Here is a 14,352-nt window from a genome sequence, read left to right as displayed (position 1 = left end):
GTGTGTTAAAATAAAATGACGTGAAACTTTTGTGTGGAACAAATATATATGTTTTTAATTATTTTATAATAATAATAATTGTGGTTTTTATTGGGAGGTGTGATTGAAAAAATCATGGGAAATTAATAGTTATAATCAGTGGGAATTAAGGTATTTATTTAACTATTTATTTTTAATTTTTAATTTAAAATATATTTTTTTAATTTATAAATTAATTTAAAAATAAATAATTAATTCTTTAATAAATTATTTAAAATTAACTTTTAAATAATTTAATATTTAATTAAATTGTACTCAAAAGGAACTTAATTTTTTAAAATGATCAAAAGGAATAAATATATTATTAAATGTTGATATTATTAAAATAAGAATAATATTAATTTTTTTAAAAAATATTAAAATAATATAATTTTTTATTTGATCAAATTAATAGTTTTAAAATTAGTTGACAGTGATTAAGATGTTTCACTTATAACTTCTGATTTATTTTAAGTAATTTTTTTTAATTTATAAGTTAAATCAAATACTAATTTATTTATAATTTTATACTTAAAAGTATATTTGACTTACTTATAAATTAAATCAAACATTCTCTAAATTAATAGGCCTTCAAAAATCTCTTTATTTTCTTATGTAGTTAATAAATATCACTATCTAAACTTTTTTTTTTTCTAACAATAGGCTTCTACATATGAAATATTAATTATTTACAATTTGAGGTAACCTTTTGAAAAGAGCTAAAAGGAATGTGGATGAATGGTGAACTATGTATGCTTTATACTACAAGATAAGTCATTAATCACTAATAAAATACTAACTCAATGGAGCTTAGCTCCAAAAAAAAAATACTCAGTGGAGCTAAACTCAGTTAGTAGTAGAGCTCAAATTTTTTTATTTATAAGAAAAAGAAGAATTTAAATCTAAAAATAACTAAAGTCAAAAGAAAAAAAAAATGAAAACTTCATATTTCTTTTAATTTTATCAACCCTAGCACAAACTATTTGTCACGACCCAACCTATGGACCGAACCAGCACTAGGACCTAAGCCAGCCTAAAGCCCCCGAGGCCCGTAGTAAGCCTTAACTATTCATTTACCCAACTCTAAGGCCCATTTGGGCCCAATATCAAGGAAACAAACGGACAGAGTCCGGCCATAAAATGGACTTTCCAACGGGGAGTTTTCGACTCACCCGACCTGTAAACATAATAAATACTCAATTGGGGAGCTCAGCTCACCCTCCACATACTCATATCCTCATAAAAATAAATGGGAGCTCAGCTCCCTCATCCAATCCATCAAACATGCATATCATTATACGTTTACAGGTCCAACATGATAATAATATTACAGACCATAATCAAATAAATACTTATAACACATGCGGAAATTCTAGGAGTAAATAAAATTACACAAATATTGATAAACAACCTGCGAAGGAGAAAAGCAGGTTAACCAAAATAAAATCCTCCTGTAGCCTGAAAAAAATATTGAACAGGAGTGAGCGTTCGACTCAGAGAGTAAAATATCAATTTTAACAATAATCTCTATAACTATCTAAAACTAATGCACCATGTAGAGTGAAATGCAACATTAACAACATTTTCACATTATAACATCAAAAAGGTAATTTGGAGCACTCACGCACCATATAGCATCAATCATAACATATGGGAGCTGATCCCCTATACAGCTCTCTTAAATCCAACCTGGTGCCAGCGAAGAACTCAAGCCGGACTTTCGCTTAATAAACCAAATCGAGAGTCCCAGCGAAGAACTCAAGCCGTGACTACCCGTCCTATCCATAGTCCACACCACATCACACGCACGCCAACGCACGCACACTGCTCCAAATTACCACAACAACATCATGGCACTTTAACAGTTATCAATGCATCATAAATCGTGCATAGAGTTTAACTACATAAATATATGCATATAAGTGATGCATGGGCAGGCTAAACATATAATAATATCAAAATTACAATTAAAATTAATATTTTACTCACAGACTTGACGACAATCACTGTGGCGGCTGGGCGGAGGAAGAAGGCTGTCCCGGCTCACCTGACAATTTTATTACAATCATTTAATAAATTTGACTCAATACAAACAAAGAAAAAGACCAATACGTCCTAAGTCGTGCCGAAAATCCGGCAGAGTCTCCCCTATACCTAGGACCTACCCAACCTGTAAAATGGCTCAAACACACTTCTATATTTACAATCCATATATCCACAGCTCAATCATATCACACAGCCCCTCCTGGGCCCATCAAATCAATCATCCATCACAGTATGTAATATTTCAATTTAGTCCTTATAATAGACCATTTTTGCAAAAATTGCCCAAATAAGCTCTAAAAATTCTAAAACTCTGCCCCGCGGTCCTTAGCAATATTACTAAGCTATTGCAAAAAGAATCATAATTTTCTAAGCTACCACGAATATTTTATGGATTTTTAATCCTATTTAAGCACTAAAAAATTATGAAAAAGCAAGGTTCGGGTTTACCTTTGCCGATTCCGACTTCGGGAACGCGCTCGGGACATCTGACAATGGGGGGCTAGCCAAAACCTCGGTCCAATTCGGAGACTTTTCCTGTAACGGGTCTGTCTGGCCGGAATTTCACAGACCCGGTCAACTGTTGAATTTCCGCGAATCGAGGATACCTACACGAAGCCCCATAACACGGGGGTTAGTACATAAATTTTTCAGAATTTTCTAAGCTCATTAAATGCTCAAAAAAACACTGCGAAGTTCTGTGGGACCCACCGAAAAACGGTGTCGGAAAAATTTGAAATTTATGTCGTCGCGATGCTCTCGACGAGTGGAGCGTGCTGGTACCCTCGATTTTCTCGTGGGATTCACGATTTTCGAGAAATCTAGCCCAAAAGTCGAAATGGGCTAAAATCTTCCCGAGCAAAAATCGGACAAACCGCTAGATGGATTTCGGCGTTCTTAGTGTCTATGGAAAGCTCTCGCCGAGTAGATGATTTTAGACACAAGACCCGGTCCAATTGGTGGCCGGATCGACCGGATTTTGGCCGGAGAAGCTGAAACGCCGCGTGAGTTAGGGTCGCGTGCTTCGGCCCGTTTTTGGCCAGTGCGTGGTAGGGAGGTGGGTGGCGGCCGCCGATGGTGGGGTGGCGAGGAGGGTGGGCGGCGGCGGGGAGGAGGAGAGAGAAAGAGAGAAAAAGGAAGAGGAGCAGCGACGGGAAGAAAAAAGGGAAGGGAGCCGGTCCGATTCGATCGGTCCAATCCGGTCCGGTTCGATTCGGCCTGTTCGATTCGAAATACAAAATTTTGAATTTTTACTCTGCCTCGGGACCGAAAATGAGGTCCAAAAATTCCAAAAAAAATTCTAGAAAACTCAGAAAAATACGTAGACTCCAAATATATTTTTAGTTTTGCCACGTGGTCTTTAAATTAATTTTTAAAATTCATCAAAGTTTATATTTTCAGAAAATCGAACCCGATTTTTAAAATCCAAAAAATCTCAAAAAAATTCCTAAAATTTAAATAAAATTAAAATACCAAAAATGCTCATAAAATTTAAAATTTTGGGGTGTTACATTCTTCCCCCCTTACAGAAAATTCGTCCTCGAATTTTACACAAGGCATAATAAAGTACATGATTATACATTGAACAGATAAGGGTACTTGCTACGCATGTCCCGTTCTGACTCCCAGGTGCACTCTTCCACTGACTAACTCCTCCACAAAACCTTAACCATAGGGATCTGTTTTGATCTCAGCTGTCTCACTTGGTAGTCCACTATGGCTACAGGTTGCTCCTCAAATGTCAAGTTCTCTTTTAACTCTATCACATCCGGCTGCAGTACATGAGAAGGATCGGGAATGTATTTCCTGAGCATGGAGATGTGAAACATGGGATGAACGTGAGAGAGGTTGGGTGGTAGCTCCAACCGGTAGGCAACTGCTCCAACTCTATCAGTAACCTCAAAAGGTCCAATATACCGAGGTGCCAACTTGCCCTTCTTTCCAAATCTCATGACTCCCTTCATTGGAGAAACCTTCAGGAATACATAGTCGCCCACTGCAAACTCCACATCCTTCCGTCTCAGTGCATAACTCTTACATCTTCATCGAAAATTTGTCCTCAGTCGTTCCCTGATTAAAGGAACTACCTCTGAAGTGTACTGTACTAGGTCTACATCATGCACCTTCACTTCCCCCATTTCTGTCCAACACAGAGGAGACCTACACTTTCTTCCATATAATGCCTCATAGGGTGCCATCCCTATGCTGGAGTGATAACTGTTGTTGTAGGCAAACTCCACCAAAGCTAGCTGCTCATCCCATTGACCTCCAAAATCCAAAACACTCATGCGAAGCATGTCTTCCAGTGTTTGGATTGTCCTTTCGGACTGTCCGTCTGTCTGAGGGTGGAAAGCCGTACTGAAGTTCAACTGTGTGCCAAGTGCCTCCTGTAAATAAAATTAAAATACAAAAAATGCTCATAAAATTTAAAATTTTGGGGTGTTACACTATTAGTATTAACAACCATTTTAACTCATTTAATAATTTAGAATTAAAATATACATGTAAAGTTTATAAAATTATTTTAATAAGAAAATATATATAATTTTCACTATTTATCAAATATGATAATAAAAATATTATTTTTTATAAAATTTTCTTTTCTTAAAATTAATATTTTTATTTTCTAATTATTATAAAAAAATAGTAAAAAATTTTGTTCAAATATAATATTTTATACTTACCTACATTCAAATAAGTAAAAGAAATGTTTTCTTTCGTTAATTGACATAATTATATAGAATTTATACATATATTTTTTTATTTTTTAAATAAATTAAAATTATTAAACTAATTTTATAAAATTGAAAGAATGGGATAAAATTAAAAAATTGTGAAGTTTAGGAGATTTTTTTTATTATTAAGCCTATTATTTACCAAAGCTAAAAGTTGCAAATAATTTGTAAATTCATTAATTGACGGTAAATTATAGAGTACACTACGTATATTAAAAAATAATGTACTGAATATTTATATAAAAATAGATACCATAAAATTAAGAAGAAGTGACCGATTATTTTGTGAGTAAAGGTACGCATTTACTTTAAAGTGGAAGAATTGGTGGGAGTTAACGAAAGCCCTGTTTAGGGAAAAAGTTAAATCCTTCAGGGATAGGATTTCTTGTTTCTTTCGTTTGTTATTGTTTTTCAAGGATTTGTCTTTGATAGGCATGCAGAGGCCTTGTCATTTTGATATACTTCTCTGAGTAGGTCAAGTTAGAATGTATAAAATAAAAATAAGCCAATATAAGGATTGAATTCATCCACAAGTCCCTTTTAATTTCCTCTTATGAAGTCGACTAAAGGACTTCCCATTGCCTTGTCATGGTGTCAAAGGCCCAAAACTCCACTAAATCGGACTTTTCTTGCTGCAAACCTTGATCGTGTAACAAGTCAACGTCCCAAGATACTTTTTGGAAAAGAAATCGTCCATGGGGCTTCTTCCCACCTTAGAAGTCACCCAAGGACATTCCAGGGAACCGCAATCAGCTTCTGAGGATTCCCGCATGCCCTCGCAGCTCATCTTAATGAAACCTCAGTCCGATTGCATTCCGTGGCATCCCATAGGTTAATATTATGATAGGTGTCAACAATCACTCGCAAATAGGTATAATATATGCCACTAATTTCAAAGTATATGACAATCTCTTTCTTGAGAACCTGCGCTAACATTCAATTTTAGTTGTTGCAATTTCATCCCCATGCTTGAATTGCGAGGAACGTAATGCGAAACACATGTTAAGAGTATCTAAAACATAGTTGAGGAAACGCAATCTTGGTGCAGAATACTAAACTGAAAATTGAGGAGAAGAGAAATAACCAGATGCTAAAATTTGATTGGAAGGTGTTAGTACGATCCTTGATCCTCAATCTTGTTTGATGATAATCAAAATAATGAGCAATAAGGATATATAGAAAATAAGAAATATGAATCAAACCACTCAGAACACTGTCTAATAAAGGATTTTTTTTTTTTTCAACCCCATACAGTGAGTTCTTCAATAAACAAACATATATAGTCTTCTTTTTCTCTTAAATTCAAAATCCTCAAGTTATTACATGCAGATTTGCTCTTCAAGTTCTCCATGCAAGAAGGCAGTTTTAATATTTAGTTTCTCTAACTCCTAATCATGCATAATAAGTAGCATAAGCATGTTAGTCCCACTGCAAACCTTGATCGTGTAACAAGTCGACGTCCCAAAATACTCTTTGGAAAAGAAATCGTCCATGGGTCTTCTTCCCACCTTAGAAGTCACCCAAGGGCATTCCAGGGAACCGCAATCAGCTTCTGAGGATTCCCGCATGCCCTCGCAGCTCATTTTAATGAAACCTCAGTCCGATTGCATCCCGTGGCATCCCATAGGTTCATATTATGATAGGTGTCAACAATCACTCACAAATAGGTATAATATATGCCACAAATTTCAAAGTATATGACAATCTCTTTCTTAAGAACCTGCGCTAACATTCAATTTTAGTTGTCGCAATTTCATCCCCATGCTTGAATTGCGAGGAACGTAATGCGAAACTCATGTTAAGAGTATCTAAAACATAGTTGAGGAAACGCAATCTTGATGCAGAATACTAAACTGAAAATTGAGGAGAAGAGAAATAACCAGATGCTAAAATTTGATTGGAAGGTGTTAGTACAATCCTTGATCCTCAATCTTGTTTGATAACAATCAAAATAATGAGCAATAAGGATATATAGAAAATAAGAAATATGAATCAAACCACTCAGAAAACTGTCTAAATGATTTTCTTTTTCAACCCCATACAGTGAGTTCTTCAATAAACAAACATATATAGTCTTCTTTTCTCTTAAATTCAAAATCTTCAAGTTATTACATGTAGATTTGCTCTTCAAGTTCTCCATGCAAGAAGGCAGTTTTAATATTTAGTTTCTCTAACTCCAAATCATGTATAATAAGTAGCATAAGCATGTGTTAGTCCCACAGCTTAAAGGAGCATATAATTTTGATGATAACAAAATTTAAGGTATTAAACTAATAAAATGGCAAATATAGATAGTTTCAATTCCCAATACTTCTCCTCTTCTCACCATCAAGCTTAGTCCTCAAATTACATGCTTTGGCAAAGACCCTGCCAACAGCAATAAAGAGTGATGAGAATGATGAAAAAGAGTGAATTAAAAAGGCATGAAGACTGCTTGAGATAACTAAAATCCCTTAGTATGCTAGGCTTAGGTTGCCTGTAAAGAGAAAGAGAGATAAAGGCCAACATTTTTTTTTTTTAACATATGATGTTTCTATGTATTAAAAGAAATTACTAAATTCGTAGATCTAGGAAAACTCTATCATACCAACACAACTCTATGGTACAAATCAGAAGATGGGTGGAATTAATTAAGGTGAGTGAATCGTTGTATTGGTATTTGGTAAGGGTGAGGGATAAGTGAAATTAGTTAATTATTAGATATATAAAAAATACAAGAAAATAGTATTTTCTCTCTCATAAAAAATGAGTCCTTTTTATATTATTAAAGTGTATTTTATTTTTATTTTTATTTTTATTTAAATTATTTTTATTATTAAATTAAACCTTATTCACTTATTTTTTTAATTATATTAAAAACTCCCAATTACTAAAACATAATTTAAAAAGAATATATGCTTTTTTTTTTCAACTAGCATTCTTTATAAATTATAAAGTGAAATAATTGTTACATACTTCAAACCACTCTTAGTTTGATACAAGGACCCTTGTTTTGTTCCCAATTCTGGTCCGACTCCACAATTGGATGGAAAGATCTATATCTTTTTTTTTTCCTTTTTAATTTTTATTATTCAAAATGTTTAATACTATTCAATTAAAGTTAATTTTTTTAATTTATTTAATTTTAATTAAATAATGAAATTAAAATTTATTGATTGTTATAAAACTACTATACATAAGCCAACAAAAATGTTAATCTAGAATTTAAGAATACAAAAAATTTTCAAATATAATTACTATACGTATATCAATTATATTATCAATTATATTATTCTTAATTATGATCAATTTCCCATAATCAATGAATAAAGTATATTCATTATATAAAAATATCTAAATTTAAATTATTATAAATTTAAAATAAAAATATATAAAATTATAAATAAATAATTCTCACTAGACTTAAAAAACAAAAATTTTATTATATTACAATAATTCGGGATGATAGAAACGTATAAATATCTAATTAATAAAAAGTTATGTACATATATTTTTATAAAAAAATTTATTATAATTTTAATTAAAATAATCATAATAAATTGTTTGCGAGGTCAAATGTTCATAAGTTTTGCCTGCGTGGCGGCACCGCACGGAAGACGAAGAAAAGAAAATTACTAATTCACCTGTCGCTTTGAAAAGTCTATTCCAACCCAAACCCAACCATCAAAATCCAATTTGCTCAAACACCTACCAAGCTTTGAATTGAATCCCATCACCTGAGTCTACTGTCTCAAAATCTAGCTGGGGAAAAAACCCAGAAGAAGAGTAGAAAACAGGAAACGAATATCCCCATCTCTACGCACTTCTTCTTAGAAATGGCGTACGTAGACCACGCCTTCTCCATAACAGACGACGACATTATGATGGAGACATCATACGTTGTCAACAATCGACCACCAATCAAGGAGATTGCTCTTGCCGTCTCTCTTCTCGTTTTCGGTGTCGTCGGTATCGTTTTGGGCATTTTTATGGCTTCGAACAAAATAGGCGGTGACCGTGCTCATGGTATTCTTCTTCGTGATTTCTCATGTCTTGAGTTCAATTAAAAAAAAATATTGTTCCTTTGCTTACTGATTAGAGGAATTAGGGTTCTGTAGTCGCTGAAGTTTGCTAATTTTGAGCATTTTTCTGTTTGATTTGTTGAATTAGGGCTTTTCTTTGCGATTCTGGGAGTGGTGCTGTTTATACCTGGATTTTATTACACTCGGATTGCTTACTATGCTTATAAGGGATACAAAGGCTTCTCTTTCGCCAACATACCTCCCGTCTAGTTGATGATAAGCTGAAGCTTCAATTTGCCCCAATTACTTATGTACATATCTTTCTCAAGTTGTGGTTCTTTCTTTAATGTACTTGCGGTTCTTTATTTCTTTTAATAATTTTGTAATTTAATTGTTCTTAACAACTGGTTTTTGTTGCTATATAGTGGACTTGTGTCTTGCGCAGTTACTCTGTTGATGATAAAACTCTAGCTTCGTGATCTTAGTTAATAATCTAGTTTATTTCAAATTCCTTCTTCGTTTTGTGTTTTGCTTCCTTAAATGGATGTGTTTCTTAACATTCAGCTCTTATAAAGCATGATTGTTTCAGTATATGATCCTCAAAGCATTTAACCGTAGACAATCAGTTGCTTGTCTTGCACAAAGCTGAGCTTCCCTTTAGTAAGAACATGTGCTTACAAGATGTGGGTGTTAAATTTCATCTTCAGTGTCAGTCTGTATTTATACAAAACTGATCAGACATTTGATTTTGACACGTATATGCATGTACCTGGAATTTTCTCCTAAACTCAAGTCTATTGTTGGGTGTTAATGTTTGGCTTACTGCCCAAGATTAAATTGAATTGAGAATGTAGCTCGCACAATATAAACTCTTGCACTCATCGCATAGTATTCATTCATTAAACAAACCAGTAAGAAAATTAGTATGTCCATAAGTGAACAGGCTCCCTTCATTTATCATTGGATAAGCTTTCTAACTCCCCATTCAACATTTGGCATGCCAAATAAAAATTTTCATTTCCATTTTGACTTCATATATGTCTGTGATAGTTATATTCTATATTTGACCATGTAACGCACAAAAGCATGTCACTTGGACATAAGCCTTGTGTTCTGAACTGTTTTTATTGCTTGAACAAAACCATCATTACTTCAATCATTTTTATTCTAAGTTTTTGCTGTAGCTTTTGTTTTCAATTTCAATCTAAATTTCAGGTGTAATTCCTTATTGAGATTAGGTGGGTTCTGTGGATGGTGAATGGTAGACAAATGTCATGTGCAAAATTCTTGCCTGGACTGAAGCGTGACTTGATATGCTTTTGTTTTCCTTGCTTTAGATGTTTTGATTTTTGCCTTGCATTGGAATGATAATGCTTTGCTCTTTACTTAGGAGCATTTGCCTACATGTTGTTGGCACTTAGATATAGTGGCACTCAATTTTTCAGATATATTTTCTGCTTAGCTTTTTTTGAAGGAGACTTTTGCACAGCAAGATTATTTTGGGCTAAGATTTTTGTTTGGGGTTCATGTGGTTAATTAAGATTCCTAAACCTTTGTGTTGCCTAGCATTATTTTCATTTCAACTGTAGTTGGTGTTCAGACAATTTTTGAGAATGGCCTTTCTTGGTTTCTAGGTTGATCATGGGATGGTTTAGGTGGTAAAGCTTTAGGGCTTTTTTTGTGTCTGTTGTTATTCAAGACCATTGGAGTTTTAATAAGTATCATTGGTATTTTTCTGTTGGAGTTGGTGAAGGCAATATAGCTCACAACTAATCTTCGTAAGTTAATATTCTACCATGCTGTGTGTACTAAGCACCAATTTGATGGATGAATCTCTATGGTATTGAGCTGAACTAATCAAATATATTTCAAATGTCTCTTGCAAATAATATGTAACAGCTCAACTTTGGTTACTTATTAATGTAATATAAATGTATTTTATTGAATCAAACTTTCATCTGTTATGCTATGTATGCTAAACTGTAGTTTAGACGCTGCAATATCTTTGGAAATGTTTAGTTTTACCATTTCTTGCATTAATATTTGAGACTAGATCGAATTCAAAAGGCAGGGGTTTTTTTGTCCCCTTCTTTTTCTCTCTTGATGGCTAAATTGTGGATTCTGAGGGCTCCTTGGAAGTGAGCACTCCCCTGGGCTGTTGGTTTTTGTTTTTTTGGGGAAGCTGCTAGAATGCATTAAGCTTTAGCAGGAAAGCAACAATGCCAAATCCTGGATAACCTCTTAGAGAGATGGGGTTTCGCAATCCAAGGGGTTGTTGGGCTTCTTGATTTTCACTTTTCTTGAACTGTAATGAAGCTGGTGTGGTCTTGCATTGCTTGTCTGATTTTTAAGATTTGTTTATCATGATGAGTTTTCAACATAACATGGTATGCTTGGTGAATCGATCTTGCTTTTTGGAGCATCCAAAGTAACAATGGTAAATAAAATAAATTAAGCTAAAAGAAAAATTGTCCCACAAAATTGATAGTTTCTTATGTGTCGATCAATGGGCTTGGTCCATGATCCAAAATAAATAAATAAATAAAACCTAACATTTATAATACAAAAATTGATCGGTACCATCACTTCCCAATACAAAAGAGAATGTTACCATTATAAGGAAAGAGAGTTTGCTTCCCCAAGATTTTTTTTTTTTTTTTTGTCTGAAAGGTAATAAGTCACTGTTCAAAAGGCTTAGAGCTGATACAAAGGTAACTTGTATCATAGGATTACAAGTTAAAAATATCATGCAAAGTTTTACGTGTCAAATTATGAACTGTCTACATTCTCTAAACAAAGCAGAATTTGATCTTTGATAAACTACCAGCAAACCAAAGGATATCTGCTATCAGTCCTAAGACTTCTAGCGCTGGAGAGCGGCCATTTAAGGCTTGAATTATTTGCAAGTCCCCCTCTATCCAAAGATGACGAAGGCCCCTATGGTAAGACTAAACAACGGCTTCTGTGCATGCCAAGGCTTCTGTGCATGCCAATAAAGGATAAGAGACAGCAGGGAAAAGCTTGCGTGACCATCCTATTGTGTTGCTTAGGTGGCCACATGCACATCAATTTTGAGGGCTTGCAGCCGTGCGCTATTATCGTAGGTCCAGAAGGGTAAAAAAAAAAAATTTTAAAAAATGGCAAAAAGGCTATTTTGACTTACAAAATATGAATCAATATAAGTATTAAAGTGTTTTAGAACCAAACAAACCTTTAAAATTTCAAAAAAATATCAAATAAATACTATAATTATTTTATAGATAAATAAACCCTTTAACATTTAAAATAGATAAAAATAATTGAATTATAATTTGCCTTAAATATAAATTCAGTGAATGTCATATACGAAAATGTGTATGAGATTTTTATCAGCCTAAGTTATTTTTTAAGGAATGATTTCAAAATACAGCAGATATCCACCGGTTATTTCAAATCGGGTACGTATTATTATTGATGAAGAGCTCAAACACTAAAAAATTTTTACGCACGATTTTGGTTGGATTTATATTAGGGATAAATAATAGTTTCGATTTTTATCTATTTTAAATGTTAAAGAGTTTATTTGTTTGTAAGGAAACAATTTGATTTATTTTAAAAAATTTAGAAAACTTATTTCATTTTTTTTTTAAGTTGAAAGATTACCTTTGAAATACTTTAAAGATTTATATAACTATTTGATATAATTTCAATGGTTAAATTATGTATTTTGCCTTAAAAAAATAAAATTTTAGGTATGCTCCTCCTTAGCTCTTGTTACGAGTTGATTTTGATCCAATTTTTTGAGTTAAAATTGAGAATTTTAGCGGAATAAAAGATTTTATATCGAATTATAGAGTTTGATTTATTCAAATCTAATTTCAATTTCAATTTTACTCAATTCAATAATTAAAAATTTTTTTATTAAAAGAAAATACCGATTCGAATCGAATAAAATTGAAACTCCTTGCTGAAGATGAGGAAATTATTACAGTCCAATTTGAATCCATAAAATTCAGGTGGCTTCCAATTTTAAATGGTTCTGATTTGCTTATGGGTTCATGATCAACTGTGACTGACTCTGCTTTCAACTTCAATCTTTTTTTTTTTAACAACTTATTTAAAAATTAAAATTTTATGACAATTGAATGTAATCGATTTATTTTTGTGAATTTTTATATTTAAAATAAAAAATTAACTTTTTAATATAAAAAATAATTTTTTTAAAAAAATTATTATTTAATTATTATATTTTAACGAAATTAACTATTTAATTTTCAAATTTTAAAAAATACAATATTTTATCTTTATATTTCACTTTTATTAAATTATTAAGTCCCTCTGTGACTCTGTCAAATTTTACATTATTTATATTATTTAAACTGTTATTTAATTCATTTATTTTAAGAAAATTAATTAGTGAATCTGTATTTTAAAAAATATTAATATTTAGTCTCTCTATTTTAATGAAACTAATTAGTTACTTTATATATTTTGAAAAATATATTTTTAGATAAAAATAGAAATTTCACTGTATAAAAACTAAATTTAAATTTATATTTTTTAAAATTTTTAATTTTTTCGACATTATTTTTATATTTTCTCTACTGAAAAATAATATTTCTTAATTATTTATAAATTTAAGAGAATTAATTAATTTTTTTGTATAGACATCTTATATATTTTATCAATAGATGAAAACAAATAGAGAATGAAGAGAGAAAGATATAGGTGTAGAGAATAAGGAAAAGAGAAAATAATAAAGAAATAAAGGACAGAGAATTAGAATAATTTATGTATAAAAATAATTATTAAACTAAATAGGTAAAAAGTCAAATTATATGAATTAATTAATGTATTTTCTCAAAATATAAAGAATAAACTAATTAATTTCACTAAATAAAAGACTAGATTGTAATTTTATTAATATTGATTAATGAAAAAATAAATGAAGAGATTAAATAATTTAATAAAAATAAAATATAAGGATTAAATAATGTATCTTTTAAAATATAAATATTAAGTAATTAATTTTATTAAAATATAAAAATTAAATAATAATTTATTTCAAAAAAAATAAATATAATTATATAAAAATTTAAATTTTTTATTATCAATTATATTTTTACTGGCACCGAGTTAAGGCTCACAACTTCCGAGTGCAGATATAATTTTAAAATATATTAAATTCTAAATGATCAGTTTATTATTCTTTTATTTAATTATATTAAAAGAGTAGAAAGGATTGGCTGTAGATGCATATGTAGATGTGTATTTTATATTTGTTCATATCAAAATCATTAATAATAATAAGAAGAAGAAGAATAAGAAGATGATGATAACGATGCGTAGACATCAATGAGTTCCTTATCGTCACATCATTTCAATATCTTATCTGCTTTCCCAGCGTTGACGATATCAAATCAGATTCCTTGTTTGGAATTTTCTTTTTTCTACAATAAAATAATATTGTGATCAATATTATATCATTTTAATTAACACATCCTTTCAAATGAATTTAAAAATTTATCATTATTCTCCACTTATGAATTAAAAGCTATATTTTAGGACCACACAAT

The 14,352-nt window shown here is 31.5% G+C and overlaps 1 protein-coding gene across 1 annotated transcript; it reads left to right on the top strand.

Moving 5' to 3' along the window:
• Window positions 1–8,404: 8,404 nt before the first annotated feature.
• On the top strand, window positions 8,405–9,305 carry LOC110649234 (uncharacterized). The gene is made up of 2 exons (XM_021803717.2): window positions 8,405–8,801; window positions 8,946–9,305. Exons 1-2 carry the CDS (start codon window positions 8,612–8,614, stop codon window positions 9,065–9,067), a joined length of 312 nt encoding a protein of 103 aa, XP_021659409.1. The 5' UTR covers window positions 8,405–8,611; the 3' UTR covers window positions 9,068–9,305.
• Window positions 9,306–14,352: the final 5,047 nt, after the last annotated feature.

This window comes from Hevea brasiliensis, chromosome 6 (assembly GCF_030052815.1).
Source record: "Hevea brasiliensis isolate MT/VB/25A 57/8 chromosome 6, ASM3005281v1, whole genome shotgun sequence".
NCBI lineage: Eukaryota > Viridiplantae > Streptophyta > Magnoliopsida > Malpighiales > Euphorbiaceae > Hevea > Hevea brasiliensis.
Note: the sequence above shows the minus strand (reverse complement) of the source record. Positions and strands in the feature narration are given on the sequence as shown.